General features: G+C 55.3%; 1 protein-coding gene across 6 annotated transcripts; it reads right to left on the reverse strand.

Annotated features, from left to right (window-relative positions):
* Nucleotides 1-238: 238 nt before the first annotated feature.
* Nucleotides 239-17,291, reverse strand: AIFM2 (apoptosis inducing factor mitochondria associated 2). 6 transcript variants are annotated; one of them, XM_045437681.1, is made up of 12 exons: nucleotides 17,033-17,291; nucleotides 14,543-14,627; nucleotides 9,482-9,675; nucleotides 9,003-9,118; nucleotides 7,555-7,674; nucleotides 6,766-6,858; nucleotides 4,961-5,069; nucleotides 3,852-4,004; nucleotides 3,181-3,273; nucleotides 2,264-2,464; nucleotides 1,811-1,984; nucleotides 239-507 (listed from the first exon to the last, which is right to left on the reverse strand). In XM_045437681.1, exons 2-11 carry the CDS (start codon nucleotides 14,602-14,604, stop codon nucleotides 1,833-1,835), a joined length of 1,293 nt encoding a protein of 430 aa, XP_045293637.1. In that variant the 5' UTR covers nucleotides 14,605-14,627; nucleotides 17,033-17,291; the 3' UTR covers nucleotides 239-507; nucleotides 1,811-1,832. The 6 variants fall into 6 exon arrangements, with proteins under 6 accessions (XP_045293637.1, XP_045293636.1, XP_045293634.1 ...); XM_045437680.1 differs by having other exon boundaries at nucleotides 1,788-1,984; nucleotides 17,033-17,290; XM_045437678.1 differs by having other exon boundaries at nucleotides 239-1,984; nucleotides 17,033-17,290.
* Nucleotides 17,292-18,963: the final 1,672 nt, after the last annotated feature.

Below are 18,963 nucleotides of genomic sequence, written 5' to 3' on the forward strand. Positions count from 1 at the left end.
AAAGTGACTTGGGCTTTGTTGGCTGTCTGTGTTCAGTGATGGAGAGAAGAAAATGAGAGAGGCGTCCCACTGGTGCTTTTCTTTTCTGTTTTAGTGCCCCCACCCCACCCAATAATATCTGTATCTACTCCTAAAAAGATTTTGCTTCAGGCTTTTGTTTTGGTTTTGTTTGTTTTTGTTTTTTTTTTTAAAGAAAAAGAAAATGAAAGGAAAAAAAAAAAAAACACAGTAGATCCAGTGTCTTTCTTACAACATATTCTTTTATTGCAATATTTTCCTCAGTTTGGAAAAACCATGTCCCCATGGGGGGACACTTGTCAAATGGTATAAATAGAACAAGGCCTGTCACTAATGAGCCAAGACTCCCACCCTGCTAGTCCCCAGGTCAGACAGCACAGAATAGCCTGTGTCTCTCAGGCAGCAGGTCCTGCTTCCAGAAGGGGAGCCTGGTTGGCCGTGGCCCACAGGAACGGAGCCCTGGGTGAAGCCTCCGGTGGGGTAGTCATCCTTTGGGAGAGAGGCACGCATGTCACTTAGGTAGGCCTGGGTAACAAATGGAACCGACCCAGGCCACAGCCCAGACAGGGAGCACTCAGAACCCTGGTGAGGCTGGTGTCCCAAGGACTCTGGCCAAGTACCCAGAGGCCACCATCAAGAGTGAGCCGGGCCTGAACTTATTCCAGTGAGATCACCAACCACTTCCATTATGGAGATTTAACCCACGTCTTCCAAAATAAACTCCCTCCCGCCAACTGGAAGTCTTCTCCCAGACAGAGGAGTCCTTTATGTGCCTTAACACGGTCGATGGCAGGCATTGCCACACGGCTGGGCCCCCATGTAAATGTCACTGGGGTTGGCCAGGAAACCAGAAGCACAAAACCCCAGAGGTTCCCACAGGGTCCCCCACCCCCAGCATCAGCCGGAGTTTTGTCCCTTGCACAACTGACCGTGACGGCAGCCTAGAAGCATGTTGAGCCCCCCTCTGCTCCCTGAACGTCAGCCCAATGGCAACCCACCCAAGGGTCCCGTTAGCTCGGCTGCCTTTCCTTAACATGTCCAGTGGCTGGCGGGCCAGGCTTCCGTCTTAACCTGTTAGCTTTGGAAAAACTCACTCTCTGTTAGGATAGGCTAACCAGGAGGGTAATTTATCTAACTCTTTCTTCTTAAATGTAACCTATGGTATATCATCGGGACCTAGAAATGGAAATATATAAAGTTTTATGAAGATTAAAGATTACAGGGACTCACAGTTTAAAATTAGGCTCCTATTAACAACCTGGGTGTCGAAGAATGCACAGGCTTCCCCACCCATGATCTGATGGGAGAGGCTCGGGGTGCAGACCATCTCGACCCCAAATCTCACTCCTTAGATGGTCCCACCATGCAGGTTCCCCTGCCTGCCCTAATAAGACAGGATTTCAGCCACCAGGAGAGCCTGCTCTCTCTTGCTCTGAGAGTCCTGAATGCCAACACGTGCATTCACACACACACACACACACACACACACACACACACACACACACAAAGAGCCCGGGGTAGAGAAGGCTGGCTATGCCCTCCCCAGGACCAGGTGAACCCCTCAGCCAGCACAACTGCAAGCTGACCTCTCCAACCCCAGAAAGCATCCTCTAGGGGGTGTCTTTTCTAATGCCTCTCTCTCTCCCTCTCCGGCTCTCTCTTTCTCTCCCGGTTTTGGTTTTCTGTAAGGTGGGTTTCTGGTCAGTCCATCACTGGCACCTTACTCTAGGAAATGATCTTTTGCTCTTTGGCCTTTGTCAGGTGGGTACCTCTGGTCAAGCAATCCGTTCACCTGGCAGCGGCCCAGCTCCCGCTCAGGGTGGAGACTGCCGCATGGTCTTCCAGCTCGAGGAGACGAACAGGTCCCGGCTCTTGGCCAGCCGAACCATGAGCCGCCCCACATAGAAGCCGCTGATCTGGCCCACGCCGTCATTTCTCCCCATGGCCAGGAGGAACGTCAGCGCGCCTGTGGAGCAGACACGTGCACACACGCTAGACTCCCGCTCACCACTCGTGGGCCTGCCATCCCCAGAGCACAGTCCTCCCCGGGGCCTTCGGTCTGAGGACAGGGAAACGCGCATGACTTTTAGGAAGACGGGCAAGTCCCGACTTATTTTTAACAAGCTCCAGAGGGACGCTTCCATCGCCAGCCTTGAGAGGGTGTTCTTCGTCCGAAAGCTCGCAAAGGCTTCACCGCGTCTAACCCAGCTCTCCGCAAACCGAGAAGTACCTGGGGCTTCCTCACCTGGCTTGTAGGCCTTGAGGGGCCTCTGTTTCCTGGCGTTGACGATGTTGGCCACGGCAACGTTGGCGTGGAGGCCGGCGTGGTAGGCCATCTTGGGCTCCCTCACATCTGCGCAGTCGCCGATGGCATAGACGTGGCTGCAGCCCTCCACCTGGAGATACTCGTTCACTCGCAGAGCGCCATCGCTGGCCAGATGACTTTCTGCCAGGAAGAGCCAACCCTGAAACCAGGCTCCCGAGCTGCCGTGTCAAGTGGCCACGAGGGCACAGTGAAGATGGCCTCTGGTGCCGGCTAGGCCGCCCTCCAGGGGCACAGCCTCAGGAGGCGAGCACGCCACCCAATTCATGTCTGCCTAAAGTCCCCATCTCAGAACTCTTCCTGCAGAGGCCAGGTAACTATTCCGGGTTGGAAACTGGTCAGAAAGACAGAAAGTGCCACCTTATATAATGCATCTGACGCTCTAAGTTACCATGCTTAACACTGATTCCCTTACAGTGATCAAGCTGCAACTTAACCAAGTCTTGAATTTCCTTCTGAACACGGATCAGATTCTGAAAGTAAATGTAGGGCTCTAGAAAATGCTAAACTTTTCTTTTTAAGGGGCTTAAAAGAATTATCTTTGAAAATGTAACATTAAGTGGCGCCTGGGTGGCTCAGTCATTAAGCGTCCGGCTTCGGCTCGAGTCATGATCTCGCGGCTCGTGAGTCCAAGCCTTGTGTCAGGCTCTGCGCTAACGGTGCAGAGCCTGCTTCGGATCCTCTGTCTCCCTCTCTCTCTCTCTGTCCCTCCCGTGTGTCCGCCCCTGTGCCTCTCAAAAATAAAACATTAAAAAAAAAAAAAGAAAAGAAAATATAACATTAAGACCAATGGGTGTAAAATTCTGGGATCTCTGCACATTATAAGCACTCAATCCTACCCCTACTCATGGCCGGGACTAGCTTCCTTCTTCTGTGATCGGCCAATTCTTTCCTGTAGGACCCAAACAGGAGCTCCTTGTCCAGGAAGGGTGCCACGGAGTAAATGATAGGGACCTGGGGACACAGCAATCATGGGGCCGAGGAAGAGTCACGGTCTCTGGCTCACACACGGAGGCCGAGATTCCGCCTCTTCTCACCTTTCAGTGAGCTGGAGTTCAAGCTGAATTATTGCCTCTACTCCCCAAACAGTCATTCCAAGCTGAATGGCCACATGTTTGGATCGGGGCCTGGGGAGAACGGCATACCTGTGAATAGTAAAAGGCCTCACCCAGGAATTTCCTCCCCTTCAGGTGCCAAGAAAGTGAAACAATGGATCTTTCCTTGGCTCTGAAACCTGCTCCCATCTCTCACCACAAGGGGGCGGGCTCCAATTTTGAAAGATCCGTCACTTGGGCCACCCCGGGCTAAGTCGTGGCCACAGCTAAAGAAGGCACAACAAGAGCGGATCCAGACTTGAACTTAAAGTTTGATGTCACCATTCAGAAGAGACCTGAGCGGTTGGGATGGAGGGGGAAGGGATGGCGACCTGATTCCTGGTGGAGAGGCCTGCTCAGCCTGCAGCGGCTGAAGGGTGAGGCGGCCCGGGGAGCGGGCACCAGCCCCTGCTTACCGAACGCACTGCGGTAGGCGGCGCTGTTGATCCTAATACCATTGCAGACAATCACCAGGTTAGTGGCAACCTCTGTGCCTTTGTCCGTGTGCACCTGGATGCACTCTCGATACTCGTTGAGGGGCAGCTCCTCCAGGCTGCTCACCCGTTCACCTGTCAAGGGAGATCTGTGAGCAGGAGGCCGGCAGGGGGCTGGGGCCCAAGCCAAGGGTGACCGGGGAAGCCCTGGGCCGCTGGGGCCCAACTAGGCGATTGCTCTGCTCCTGGCGTCCCCCCTGCCCCTCTGCCAGTCCACCCTGCTACCCCAAGAAGCGCAGTGTGGACTTCCGGCCACCCCAGAGGATCGAAAGGGAGGAAAGTTCCCCGAAGCAGTGTGCAAAAGTTAAACTGAGTTTCCCAAGATGTTCTGGGAAAAGCTATTTGAGGAAGACCTCCACCACACCTCTCAGAGAGTCAGCTACACCATCCTAACCAGGCAGGAAGGCTCTCCAGGCGCACCATTGAGGTGAAAGCAAGAAAAGTCCAGAAGCCAGCCTACTTTCCACACTGCCTCAAAGCAAAGGTGGTCACAGTACTGCATAGCCAGTTACAAAGGGACCAGGAGCCGGGAGGGTCTGCATGGAGCAGGAACATCACGCCTCCCTGTGAAAAGCGCAGACACTGAGCCCCAGAAATGGAGTGGTCACAGCGCAGGGGTTAGGGCCCGGCTCTCTGAACGAGCTGGGTGGTGCCCTCCCCTCCTGCTCTCATCAAAGGCTACACTCCTCACCACTTTCCGAATACAAACCAAAAAAACCCCCACCATTCGCTACCACAGAGTCATCATAATTCAGGTCAGATCCTTTAGGTGATTTCTTAAATCGTTCAGCAAGCCGGTACCACCTGCACTGTGTCCAAAGCAATAGTCAGGACAGTGCTGCCTCCGTGGCAGGGGAATCCTGTAAGTCCCGGGGCCTCTGGCCTGTCTGAAGACACACAGAGCCTCCAGCTGGACAAGGTTCAACCCCAGGACACCGAGGGCCCTCCAGCTGGGGCAGGGACCAAGCCTCTGGGCACATCTCACAGGGCCAGGCAGAGGGGCAGGGCGGCGGGGGGACTTGCACACATACTCAGCAGCAGCCGCACGCCTTTCTGGAGCAGGATCTCCTTCGCTTCCTGCCGGACACAGGGCAGGAGCTCCTTGTCGGCAAGGGCCACGTGGGAGTGGATGAGAGTGACCTGGGACAAATGACCACAGAGCAGAGAAGGAGCCACTGAGTCTCCTGTTCACACGAAGAGGCTTAAAAATGCCATTGGTCTATCTCTTCTACCTCCTCGCCAACCGCCAGTTTACAAGTGAGGAAACTGAGGCCCTGGAGAAGTAATCCGCCCAATGCCGGAACCAGATCACAGCGAGCTGGGCTGGAGCCCACATCGCCTGGCCTAAGACTCTTTCAGAATGTACCAGTGCTCCATACCCCACCCCGCTCCCGGGGCCACGTGGAAAACGATTTTCAGGCAACCTCGGGCACCTATAATTATAGTCTATATATAAGCCATTGACATTCTAACTATAACTCAGGCTGACATTGACATTAAAGTTGGTTCTAAAACTGGCACTCGCAGGCACGTCTACTTGCTGTCTGGGTGAGCACAGGGAAGTGGGGGGCAGCCCCGAATGATGTTCAAAATTTGGGCTTTAAAAAAAATTTTTTTAACGTTTATTTAGTTTTGAGAGAGACAGAGACAGAGCAGAGGGGGAGGGGCAGAGAGGGAGACACAGAATCCGAAGCAGCCTCCAGGCTCTGACCCGTCAGCACAGATCCCGGTGTGGGGCTCGAACTCACGAACCGTGAGATCATGACCTGAGCCGAAGTCAGACGCTTAACCGACTGAGCCACCCAGGCACCCCGGAAGATTGGGCTTTAAAGTCAGACTGCCTGAGTTGAAGCCTCATCTCAGATACCCAATCTACACTTCCCAAAGAGTCTGTCAAACAGGGATCCAGTCCCGTTCCTAGCACATTTGTAATCATGAACCGGGAAAACAGGTATGAAGCACACACTGAGTGCCAAATAAAGGGTGGCCAGTATTACCTGGATTTGTCCACCAGTTATAAACACACGGAAGCCATACAGACTGACTTAACTACCTCAGACTGGTCTTTACCCCACAAATCAAAATTAACAAACTTTTACATCAATCGCTCATAATAATTACCAATAATTTGCCGCAGAACAGCCATGTAATTCAATTCGTCCATATTGATCTTACTTTTCAAAGCCAACCCGCCCTTCCTTAGGGAAGAAGAACAGCCACAGGGCCCATGTGGCTCTCGAAAGCTGGTCCGGCATCAGCTGCAAGCAAGCTCTTGCATCGAGGTCCCATAATCACCCACCACCACTCAGCCCTCGGCCGAGCCTCTACATCCCGCCAGGGTGTCCTGTTTCTCTCCAGGGGACCAGGCAGCTTCTCCACCCCTCCATCAGTAAAAGGGAACAAGGCCACCGTCCCCGGGGGGGTGCTGGCCAGTCCTTCCCCAGCGCGGCCAGTGAGGTTCCTTTCTCGGAGCCACCCAGGGCCAGGCCCGCGGTCTCCTGAAGACCAAACAGCCGCTGCCTGCCTCACCCGGAACACCCACCGCAGGGGTCTGTGCGGGCCGACAAAAAGAGGGAACCAAGGTCTACGATTGTATCTCAAGAGGCTGGAACACGGCAGGGGACACGGGAGTTCACCTCATGCCTCCTGGCTGGACCGGAGGGCGGGACCCCTCACCGGCCCTGGTTCTCCGAGAGAGGAACTCGAGGGGACGCCCCACGGCAGAGAGCAGGGCGCGGAAACACGCGTTCGCGCTCCAAGTTCACAGAGCACTGCCACCCAGGCCGATGTGCAGAGAAGCTGGGCCCCGAGTGCAAAGACAAGGCCGCACGCCCACCTCTTTCTCGGGGAATTCAGTTTTAATCTCTGCCGCCATCTCCACGCCGGCAGAGCCGCCTCCCACCACCACCACGGACCGTGAGCGCCGGACCTGCAGCGGAAGGAAGCATAACACGCGCCCTCAGACCCAGTCCGCCCCGTGGCTCGGCCAGGGCGTGGGCCCCTTGGCCCCGAGAAGAAAACAGAAGCCTTTCCGAGTCTGGGATTCGAATGTGCTTCCACGGGGCCGGCCATCTCCCTGCGTCTGCTCCCTCGATTCTTGCATCAGCCCCACGGGGCAGGTGACCGCGGCCCAGGTCTGCCTGAGTTCACAGCCGGGATCCCGACCCTGACACTCACGTCTGTCCCTGACGACGCGAGAGAGGTTCCCCAGGCTCCTCAGCGGCTGGGCAGAGAGGGCAGGGCCTGGCCACAGTCACGCGGTAGCAGCCGCCTCGGGATCCTTCTCTGGGTCTCCACTCCTCACCCCAGTGGTGCCGGACCCCGCCCGCCCCCCTCTCAGTGAAAGCTGCCTGCGATCATGGATCCGAGCCCGCTCTGTGAAACACAAAGCCTTGTGCAAACGGGACCCCAACAGAGACAAGTCGGGACCCACACCAGTCACTGCGTGAGGTCTGGGGTGCTCATGTCCAGACTTCAATGACAGGAACAAAGGCCTCCCCCCAGGGAGTCTCTCCCTAGTAACGCCCCACCTTCACGGCTGCGCCCGGGGCTCGCCATAGCGGTCCCACCCTCCCGGGGGTCCACCTGGCCCTCGCTAGCCCGCCCTGGCCAACGGGCGGCTCACCTGCTTCACCATGTCCTCGTAGGCCTGGATAGCAACCTCCCGGCTGGCCACCCGGTTAAACTTGCCCGGAAAGAGCGCGGTGCTGCCAGTGGCCAGGATAAGATGTGAGAAGTGCAGGGCCTGTAGGGAGCAAGGGAAAGGAAGTGAGGGCAGCCCCGGGCTACTACTGAATGCCATCAGGCCGCTGGGCAAGAGGCACCAGGTCGGGGAGGCCCCTCTGGGCACACTGAGGCCGCCCTCCTCTAAAAGGAGCAAAAGCACGACACTGCCCAGCCACGGGGTAGCACCAGAACCCCGGGATATACCTAAGGACGCGGCCTGTACCTCCTGCCAGAGCCTCCTCCCCCCACGGAAACGGGAGGGATGCACCCCCACGCAGTGGGCAGGTGAGCAGGGACAGGAAACTACTCGTGGAGATAAGCAGGACTCGAACTTCCCATGTGGAGTCAGTTTAGAATTTCCTAGGGATTTTACAAGCCAAAAAAAAAGGGGGGGAGGGAGGGAGGGAAGGAGGGAAATTGTTTGGAGCCTAAATACATAAAGCTGACAAAACCACAGCTGCTCTGGGGGAAGGGAGAAGGGAGGGGCCGTGTCCCACTCAGCCCCTTCCCCGTGGCCCAAACCACAGGACAAGGAGACTCGGTCATCTTTCCAACCAAGAGATTCCCCAGCCCGAAAATTAATTCAAGAAAGCCCGAGTCACGCTAAATCACTGAGGACAGAGACGGAGTCCCCTCTCTCCAGTCCCCCCTGAGCTTTGAATAGAGCAGAGGGCCAGACTGGAGGTGACCCTTAATACGACACACGGCAGCTCACTGAGGGACCTCTGGTCACTGCAGGTACCAGGCCCTGGGCTCCACCCGGGGCTGGGGGTTGCAGACACGAGCGAAGACCTCTGCCCCAGTCACCTCCCAATCCGGGGGATGTGGGATCACGTGTGCACCTACACGACCGAGTCTACACAGCCTGGAGCGCCCCCACAGGCTGGCCGGGCCCGGGCCTGGTCTGGGACCCCAGCTTTCAGAGCGTAGACCCTGGGGTGAAACAGCCTGGGTTCAAGTCCTGGCTGAGTCTCTTACAAGGGGTGGGATCTTGGGCAAGCCGCTTAACCAACCTCCCTGTAAAGTGAGGCTATACCACCTCCCTCACAGTCACGGTGGGCACGAAGTGCGACTCAGGAAGGCTGAAGACGGTGCCTGGTGTACAGGAAAGGCTGAGGAGAAGTGCCACCACACTCTTGTGGCTGCTGTGGTCAGGTCGTTGCTTATGAGGCATCTGCTGTCCACCCGGCACGACGTAGGGGCCACAGATGACTCTCTCAGCCCTTGAGACTGGCCTCGTTCTTCCCCACCAGCAGCCGCAGCCGCAGCCCCTGGGGTCGGGGACGGCGGGGGGGAACGGGCCTCCCGAAGCCAGCTGAGGGTCGGGTCAGCCCCCAGGATGCTCACCTCGCCATCCTCGAGCAGCACCGTCTGATTCTGCAGGTCTACCTCTACTACGAGCCCCTGCCGGAAGTTTTCCTTAAAGGTCTCCGAGTAGGAAATGAATGTCTTTTTGGCAAACCCTGGGGAATGGACACAGAGGAGGTCACAGAGGAAAAGTGAGCTGCCCATAGGAGGCCACAAAAACTCAGAACCTTTCCTGAGGGGTACCCTTGGCCAAACAGCCGAGTCAGTGGTATTCCCGGGATACCACCACCCCCTAAAAGCACCAGCCTGGGCCTCACCAGGTCCTCAGGGAAGTTTCCAGCTCTTACTTCTGCAGCCTTGCTACGGCCGCTGCTTAAGGCCAGTGACCCTCTTAAGAATCTCCGGAATTTGTCTAAAGGCAGAATTCAGGCCTTGCCCTAAGTGGAGAAAACCCCTCCAGACCCAGAGTGGTAACAAGACCGTGCGCACAAAGAAAGCCCCAGAAAAGAGGCTGTTACCGCTTTCCACGGAGGCCCGGAGGGCTGCCACGTTGTGGTGGAAGGAGTCCTTCATGTCCACCAGCACGAAGGGGATGTTCAGAGCCTGCAGCTGGCTGGCGGCGGCGATCCCACCGAAGCCCCCACCCACGACCACCACGTTCACAGCTCCCACGTCCACGGAGACCTGGGACCCCATCTCAGACCGGGTGCTCCTGGGATAGGAGGAGACGCCACATTAGGGTCAAGGGCCTCAAGAGCTGGGAGGGCAGGGGTGGTCCACAGCAAGAAAGGCCTCAAATGCCAAGATTTGATCTTTTTATTTCCTTTTTTTTTTTTTTTTTTATAAACTCTACACCTGACATGGGGCTCAAACTCACAACCCCAAGATCGAGAGTCACGTACTCTACCAAATGAGCCAGCCAGGCACCCCGGGGACGTGATCTTTCTAAAGTATGTAACTGTCTGTTAATGAAATTGCAATGCTGTGGCATTTGAATTAAATTCCAGAGGAACAAGGTGTATCCTAATTCCATCCCACTCCCCAACCACCCAGCTCCCTTCTCCAAGGCAGCCACTATCACCGAGTTTATCTGAATTCTTCCAGAGATATTCTGTGCACCTTCACTATTACTGTTTGCCCACATTGACCAAATTGTTGTGCACTTCTTTCACTCAGTATAGTTGTCCACTCAGCAACATGCATTAACTGCGTTGCTGGGGTGAAACAGCCTGGGTTCAAGTCCTGGCTGAGCGCGCTCTGTGCTGTGGACGCACTAATCACAGACAGACAGACAGACAGACAGACGGACACCATCCCTGCCCTTGTAAAGGCAGGACTTGCAGACTCAGAGGGTGAGGTGGATGATGTCGATGAGCGACGCTAGGCAGGCACGCGGCAACGAGAAGCGGTGGGCATGCCCGTGGGAAACTGACACGCACAGACCACGTTAGAAGAACTAAGCAAAATTCTTTAAGCACTGCGCCAAGCGGACACCGATTCTGCCCGGCTCACGGGTCTCCGCCTTGAACCCCAGGTCTAAGGAGATCAATTAGCAGTTATGACAATCAAGGTGCAAACAGGGTGTGGTATGATTGGGGTCATGAAGAGGGGCCTGCGGTAGGCAAGTCACCCCTGCCCCCAGCATTCCTGGGACAGCAGAGGCACTCCAAGATGGCTGAGCAACATCCCCCCAGGGGGGCAGGAAGAACACCTGCTGGTAGGTGAGGGAGGGAGGGTGACGGAGAAGCACTCATCATGCAGACTCCGTCAGAGGGAGTGGGGTGCGAGGTCCTGCTCCCTGCCTGGGACAGGTCATCTGTGAGAGCATCCGCAGAGGGCGGAAGCCAGATCTGCAGGCCGAGTGTGCCCCTGACGCCCACACGTGGACTGGGGCAGCCTGACCAGCTCCTGGCAGACTGAGAACCAACTATGGTTGAATCCCTGAGGAGCTGAGATTCGGGACACACTGCTTGGCACAGAACTGAAGCGGACGCTAGAGGACTTCCGAGGCAGGGGTCACTAGGCACCGAACCACTGAGCACAAAGGAAAAAGAAGAAGAGAGCAGTTTACCTGAGCTCTCCTAGCCAGTCTGGGAGGCTGTCCCTGAGGCTCACCCTCCCAAGGGCCTGGGTCACCTGGTGCCTCCATGGAGGGCCGAGGGGCTGGCCTGGAGCTGTGGCGAGGGGCCTGGTCTCCAGAGCAGCTTAGCCCCGGAGAAGAGCGCTCCTGGTCCAGGCCTCTGGGCTCGCTCGGGTGGGAGCTTTGTGGGGAGCAGTCCTGACTGCAGCTGAGATCCTGAGAGCATCCTGCTGGGAGATGCTGGCTCAGGGGCGACAGGCAAGCAAAGCTCCTGGCCTGAGCCAGGCTCCAAGGAGAGGCAGAAATAAGCCAGGCTGCCGGAGAGAAACGCTGAGGAAAGAAACAAAAGCTTACACAAAAGCTGCACGCAGAAAGCAGCAGGAGAGGCCAACAGCTGCTGTGGGCTTCAGGGAAGGGGTGTTTTGGGGAAGCGGGGGGAGGGGAGGCAGAGAAGTAAGAAACTGGAACTCAGGGCAACTTTGAAGGACAGACAGCAAGCTGTCAAAAGGCTCGATGGGGAAGCACGTTCCGGGCCATCTGGGACCCTCTCAGCACTACAGGCAGCTGGAAGGCCACTACACGTTCCTGCACCATCTGTGTGGCCTGGGGCACAACCCCTCCCCTCTCTGGGCCTGTAATGGGAGGGGACACCCTGAAATGTCCTTGCACATGTAAGTTTCCAAGATGTGGATCTTCCTCTACTTATGAAGGCAGTTTAAGGTTGGATGGACCTCCAGGCACCGTTCTCATTGGCATTCAAATCCCCACTGCCTCATTTCTCCCCTGGGGGAGACAGAACCCAGCTCAGGCAGAGCCGGTAGCTTTGGCACAGGAAATCATTAGTGATTTAACTTTATTTCCCATTGGCTGAATGGTTCCCAATGCATCAAGGATTGTACATCCCACCCATTTTACAGATGAAGAAACTGAGTCCTCAGCAGGGCTGTGACCAAGACAAGTCCCCAGCATGCAGCGCCACCTTCACTGTTCCAGGCCCTCAGAAAGGTTGTCCAGAGTTGGCCCCTGTGTGTTCATCAGGCTGAATCTGCCAACTGGGCCAGAAGGAGAATATCTCCCAAGGCCAGGACCTAAGAGGGCCCAGGAACCCAGCCAGAGGCCAGGAGAGGATACCAGAAGCCGAGCAGGGCCTGTGAATGTGGCAGACAGTGAAGCAAGCTATGGAAGAGATACATTTCACCTGCCCCCTTCAACACAGCCCCCTCTGTGCCAGCCTACTCTTGGGGCCAGCAGTCAGCAAGGAGGTCGGACAAAAACCAGAGAACTCTGCCTCCAAGTAGGGCACAGGCCCTAGAGAGGATACACAGCTTGTTGGGAAGGGCTGGGTCACACTGGACCACGCAGGGCAGCTCAAGGAGGAGCCTTGAAAAACAGCCAGGGCCAGGGGCCTTCACCACCAAAGAAAAGCTTAGGCCAGAATCTCCTTCCCAGGGCAGAAAGTCCAGCCACCCCAGCATAAGCCTGACGGACAGTGGGCTGGCCAAGGAGTTGAATCTCTGCTCCCTCAGACCCCCCAGATCATCAACTGGCTTCCCCCAAAGGAAGCCTAACCTTGGCCTTGCCCAACTAGGTACACCCCTCAATAAAAGCAAATTGCTTCCCCAGAGCTCCCAGTAGAAGGTTTGGGGCCCGAGGGCAGAGCCAGGCCTAGGAGGGGCTGCCAAAGCTGGGCCAGGGAAGAGGAAGCTCTTTTACAATCCAAACCGCCTGAGGCCTCTCCTGGAATCTGTTCCCCTCCCCTAGCCTCTGACACTCCCACTTGGGGACTGGAGGCTGGCAGCTCCCCAGCCCATTCCACCTTTCCTCCCCAGCAGCCTCCCCTCCCCAACATTCTCGGACACGCCAACCCTCCCTTGGCTATTCTAGTGCCAGTTCTCCCATGGCCCCAAGGACAGCTAGACCCTGCTAGGCACAACTTAATTTGCAGCATGCCTAAACCTGGGGCTTAGGTCATAGACCTGCCTTCCCAGCTACATAGCCTAAAGGTGGTCAAAAAGTGTAGGTTGAATTATATGTGTTAACATAGCAGGATGGCTGCGCAAACGGCCTCAATAAATGGGAGATGCCATCAACCAATGGAAACCTCCATAAATGGCAGACGACACTATTATACACCCATACGATGGAATATTCTGGAGCCATTTGTTTTTAGAGTGATGATTTTTCACATGAAAATTCTGTCCATGGCTAGTCCCCACCCATAGAATGTACAGAACCAAGAGTTAACCCTATGGCCTCTGGGTGATTATGTCAATGCAGGTTTATCAACTCTAAGAAATGTATTGCTCTGGAAAAGTGGTGTTGCCAATGGGAGAAGCTATATTTGTGTAGGGGCAGGGGGCACGGGGAAATCTCTGCACCCTCCCCTCTACTTTGCTGTGCCCCTAACACTACTCTAAAAACATAAAGTCTTAGGGGCACCTGGGTGGCTCAGTCGGTTGAGCGCCCAACTCTTGGTTTCGGCTCAGGTCATGGACTCGGCGGTTCGTGAGTTCAAGCCCCGCATAGGGCTCTTCACTGACGGTGCTGAGCCTGCTTGGGATTTTCTCTCTCTCCCTCTCTCTCTGCTCTTCCCCCGCTCGCTCCCTCTCTCTCTCTCTCAAAATAAATACGTAAACTTAAAAAAAAATTTTTTTAATAATAAATAAAAAAATAAAAACGTAAAGTCTTAGGGGGGAAAAAAAGGCTATCCATAAAGAGTTAGGTAATAGAACAGCATGCGAAGCCTAATCCCACGGTGTGTGCAAATCAGACACAGACGCACAGACACGTAATGATCACATCAGCCAGAACTCTTTGTGCTTTTATCCGTATCTCTGCATTGAACAGGTGTGGGGTTTTGTCCCCACTTTGGAAACAAGTTCAATAATTTGTCCAAGTTCAATCCTCAACACTCTGACCAGAACTGCACTCTGAGCCAGAATGCTAACAGTGGTCACCAGGTGATGTCTTTACTTTCTTCTTCGAACTTTTTGTGTGTGTGTGTGTTGTAAATATTTTTTTAATGTTTGTTTATTTTTGAGAGGCAAGGGAGGGGGAGAGAGAGAGGGAGACAGAGGATCTGAGGCAGGCTCCTTGCTGTCAGAGCAGAGCCCACTGTGGGGCTCAGACTCACAAACCGTTGCAACCCAAGCCGAAGTCAACCAACTGAGCCACCCAGGTGCCCCAGGTATTTGTGGAATATTTTTAACTGGGTATGTCATTTTTACAGAAATAATAAGAGTTTAAAAGCAGGGCAGGCCTCCTACCATTTATTTTTTTAAGTTGAGATATTCATATATTATACAATTTTAAAGTATACAACTCAGCGGTTTCTAGTACATTCATAAAGTTGTGCAACCATCCCTGTGACCTAATCCCAGAACATCTGCATCACCCCAAAATAACCTCTTACCCATTAGCACTCACTCCCCGTTCCCCCCTCCCTCCAGCCGCTGGCAACCGCTAATCTTTCGGTCTCTATAGATTGCCTATTCCATACCTTTTGTGACTGGCTTCTTTCCCTTTGCATAGTGTTTTCAAGAGTCGTCCAAACTGTAGCATGCATCGCCATTTCAATCCTTCTCCTTTTTTTATTTTTCATGTTTATTTATTTTGAGAGAGAGAGAGAGAGAGCACAAGCAGGGGAGGGGCAGAGAGAGAGGGGGAGAGAGAGAATCCTAAGCAGGCTCTACGCTGCCAGGGCACAGCCTGACACAGGGCTCCATCCCATGAACCGTGAGATCGTGACCTGAGCCGAAATCAAGAGTCGAACGCTTAACCGACTGAGCCCCCCAGGTGCCCCTTCATTCCTTCTTATGGTTAACATTCCATCGTAAGAAGATACCACATTTTGTTTCGCCATCTGTCAGTTGATGGACATTTGGGTTGGTTCCACCTGGTGGCTGTTACGAACAACGCTGCTATGAACATTTGTGTAAAAGTTTTTGTGCGGACACTTGTTTTTAATTCTCTCGAGTACATATCCCTAGGAGTGGGATTGCTAGGTGCCGGGCAATTCTAGATTCAACTGTTTGGAGAACTGCCAATCCCACCGTCTGATTCTGAACCGAACATCAAGCCAAGGGAGAGACCCCAGAGACTCTTAACGAAATCTGTCAAGACTCAGGAATGTCAGCATAAGAGAACGTCCAGGGGCTCCTGGGTGACTCAGTCGGTTGAGCGTCCTTGAATGTCTGACTCTTGGTTTCAGGTCAGGTCAAGATCTCAGGGTTCGTGAGTTCAAGCCCCATGTCAGGCTCCGCTCTGATGGCGCCGTGCCTGCTTGGGATTCTCTCCCCAACCCCACCCCGCCCCTCTCCTGCTTGCACATGAGCACACGCACACACTCGCTCAAAATAAAAATTAATAAAAGAACATCCACGAAAACAAATCCTACATGTCCAGCAACTCCTATATTTTACCTCTGCCCCCCCCCCCATACACACACACACACACACACACACACACACGCACACACAATCTGGTTTACACTTGTATTTTCTCAGTCAATCCTACTTTCTCTGCCAAGGACACCAGCCTGACCACAGGATGATTTTTTCTCTAATAACACAAACAAGGGGCTGTTAGGAATCTACTGAAAAGCAAGGAAGTCACATTTATGCCAAAGCTGTTAAGAGGTCATGCTTCAGAAATACAGCAGGAGCCATGTGGGCTCTGATCAGAGCAAGGACATTGCCCAGCATTGCTTCACAGAGATTACAAATAAAACAGGCCATTTTTTGAGTCATCATAGTCCTATCAAGGGTGGATCTCCACAGCCATGTTTCCATAATGGCAGTTCGGATAAGGGGGCCACTAGAGTGTGACTCACCCTGAACCTCCTCCCTACCTGCAGGAGGGAGAGGGGCAGGCAGCCTCCCTCACTAGACAGCCTGAGAGCTGGCCTTCCATGACTGGCCCCTGAGGGGACACACACGGAACATAACCCAAAAAAGACCAGTTCCTGAAGGAACAGAAAGTCTGAAGAGGGGCTGTCTTTTCATGGCCCAGCACGGGGCAGCTCTGGGCAGACATGTTCCTTCAGGTGTTCCATACACTCAAAGAGAAAATCAAGGCCATGGAACTTGTATATCCTCCTGGGAGCAAGTCACTTTGTGGTTCCTTAAACACCCCCACCAACAGTCTGCTCACTGCCTGTGTCTGGACCCTGGCTTCTTCATTTCACTGCCAAAGACCCGGCTGGCCCTGGAGCACACGGGCTCAGCCCAGGTCCACCCCCTCACCGCTAAGGAGTCCTGAACAAGGCCAGGCCCAAGTGGGCCTGGGTCTCCTCCCCTAAGGCAGAAGCCCTCCAGACGCAGGGTTTCACCCAGCGCTCCTCCCAGGGCTCCTCTCTAGGCGCAAGGGTGAGGGCAGGGGGCCCTGAGAGTTTGGACACTAGCGTGGTCATGCGCATTATACACACCAGCCTGGGCAGGCCCCCCTGATATTTTACACATTTACATATTGTACAAGCTGGCCTTTGAACACAAGGTAGGGAGCTGGCTGGGACACCCGAAAACCCCTTCCCAAACTGTCTGACCCTCTGCCCGGTGCCTGTGCTCCTGCGGGATCATCAGCTCCCAAGGGCCTCTCCCCTCCCCACCCCGACTGTACATCCAAGGGTCAGAAGGACTCTTGCTGGAGGGGAAAGGCCGGTGAGTTTAGTGGGTGGTGTTGGAAGGAAAACGCCCGACATCACCCACTAAAAGCAGCTCCGGGTGGACTTCAGGCTTCCCGGCCTTCCCAGCTCCACCGGAGTTAGTTCGGGACCACTGACTGGCCTTTGTCCCCGCGGGAACTGGGACTTCATGGGGGGGGAGAAGCAGACCTCCTAGGGCACCCCGGAGACTGTGGGCGCTCGGGTAACCCGAGGGATTTCCTTCCTGCAGACGGAGGTTTTCCTCCTGCCCTGTGACACTAGCTTCCACCCAGAGGTGACCCGCGAGCACTCCCAGGGTGGGGGCGTGGAGAGGACAGCCCGTCTTACCTGGGAAGACCTCAGAAGTTTCGAGGGGCGGACGAGGAGGAGGCTAGTTTGCCCTACCCTTGCCGCCGGGCCTAAGCCTCCCAGTTTTCGTGTGCTGAGGGAACTGGGGTGGGGCAGGCCGGGGCCCGGTACCTAGAGCAACCGCCCTCCCCCGCCAGGGCCACAACGCCCGCGCACCGGAGCTCGGACGCAATCCGCCAGGTCTTTCAGGCCCGGCGAGGCCCCTCCGGGCGCTTGTAGGGCGGGCGCGCGGGAGGGCGGGGCCCCGAGAGCCCGCCCCTTGCACCACTCGGCCAGTCCGCTCTGGGATTGCCGCGCGCCCCAGGCCCCTCCCGGCGGGCGTGGGCGTGGCTCGGTACGTGCCCGCCCCCGGAGGGAGCCTGGGGAGCTGCGGCCGCGGCACCGACAGCAGCAACCCCTGGCGACGCCGAGCGCTCCCGGGCTCACGCGAGCGCTCGAAGCCCGGAACGCTTTCCCCACGCCTCTGACTTCGGCCGCCTGTCTGCCAGGCCCCTCGGAAGCTCCGAGAGCTCAGCGCGACTCCACAGCGGGCGGATCACCAGCCTCCGGCTGCTCGCCTGTAAATCCCAATTCGACAAACGGCGCCGCCGGGCACCCGCTGAACGCCGGCACTGTGCGCGGCGTGGGGGGTTGGGGGTGGGGGTCAGGATGGAGAGCAAAACAGACGCGGTGTCTGCCTTCCGCGGAGCTGACATTCCGGGGAAAGACAAATAGTAAATACACGTAACCTGTATCGCTAACCGCACTACGAGAGACTGGGGATAAAGGAAGCTTGCCAAGGCCTCTCCCCAAGAATGAGGAGTTGGACGCGGGCGGAGAGAAGGCAGGTGTGCTCTGGGTGTGCAAAGACGCAGAGGCAGGACAGAGCTAACAGCGGAGGCGTGGTGGAGGCGGTCACAGGACAGGGTGGCCCAGCGTGGGCAGGGTGTACAGACCTGGTGGGGTCGTGTCATCCCCAGGGCAATGGGACACCACCGCAGGGCTTTACGCAAGAGAGTGACAGGTCTGAGTTCTGTTTTGTGGTGAAAGGATCGGGAAATGGCAGGGCTCCCTGAAATTGGGGAACTAGTCAGCAGGGCAGTCCTGGAGACAAAGGGGCTTGACTAGGATCTAGAGAGAAACCCAATGATGCGAACCTGGTGGTAGGATGTAGCCAGTTGGGTGACAGATGAGCCATCTTCATCTATTTAATGCAAGTAGTCGCACTTAGCCATTTATTATAGGTGTTTTATGTGGGCAGATTAGCTTGCCCAAGGCTACAGGGTATGTTGGCAGCTTCCTGGTTCCCAGAATACTGCCCTTCGTCTTCCCAGCTTTCGTGAACGTTCACACTAGCAGTGACCTGTTTTGTACCTTTTCCAAAAGCTGTGGCCAAGGGCCTTGTATCCAATATTCCTGGTATGGGACGGGTTGTGATCAATTCCACCTAGAAGACATTGGTGCCCAGAACCATCCTGAGCTGAGAAGGAAACTGGTGTCCTCCCATGAGCACCCGACTCACATTACTAGCCTGCATAGCCCAGGCTGCAGTTCTTTGGAATCCTCGCCTCTCTCCTATCCTGGCTGGCACCCTGCCACCTGAAATCGCGCTGAAGGAGGGGATTCAGAGCTGTGGGAGTCTCTACCTCCGTCTCTCAGCCCCTGCGGCCACAGAAAAGCAACCATGCAGAGTGCTCATGGCCCTCTGAGTCATGTCCTAATCCTGGCCTTTGGGGAACCATCAGAGAGCCACAGCTTGGATGTCCTAAGCCTTCCATTTGTCATGGGCTTTGCAAACTTCCAAATAGCTTTTATCTCCTTTTTTCCCTCCTGACACTCCTAGAGAAAAGTAGGGCTGAGGTTAAACTGACACCAAGGAGGGCGACAGTCACAACTGACCTGCTCTCTGGGGCAAAGACCTTGCTCTGCTG

This window comes from Leopardus geoffroyi, chromosome D2, assembly GCF_018350155.1.
Source record: "Leopardus geoffroyi isolate Oge1 chromosome D2, O.geoffroyi_Oge1_pat1.0, whole genome shotgun sequence".
NCBI classification, from domain to species: domain Eukaryota; kingdom Metazoa; phylum Chordata; class Mammalia; order Carnivora; family Felidae; genus Leopardus; species Leopardus geoffroyi.

Coding starts and splice junctions, on each gene's coding strand:
- AIFM2 (XM_045437681.1), bottom strand. CDS start 14,604: ATGCTACAGTTTGGACGACTCTTGAAAACACTATGCAAAGGGAAAGAA. Junction 9,119..9,481: donor CCGGGCCTCCGTGGAAAGCG/GTAACAGCCTCT, acceptor TCCATTCCCCAG/GGTTTGCCAAAAAGACATTC. Junction 3,274..3,851: donor CGCCTACCGCAGTGCGTTCG/GTAAGCAGGGGC, acceptor TTTACTCCGTGG/CACCCTTCCTGGACAAGGAG.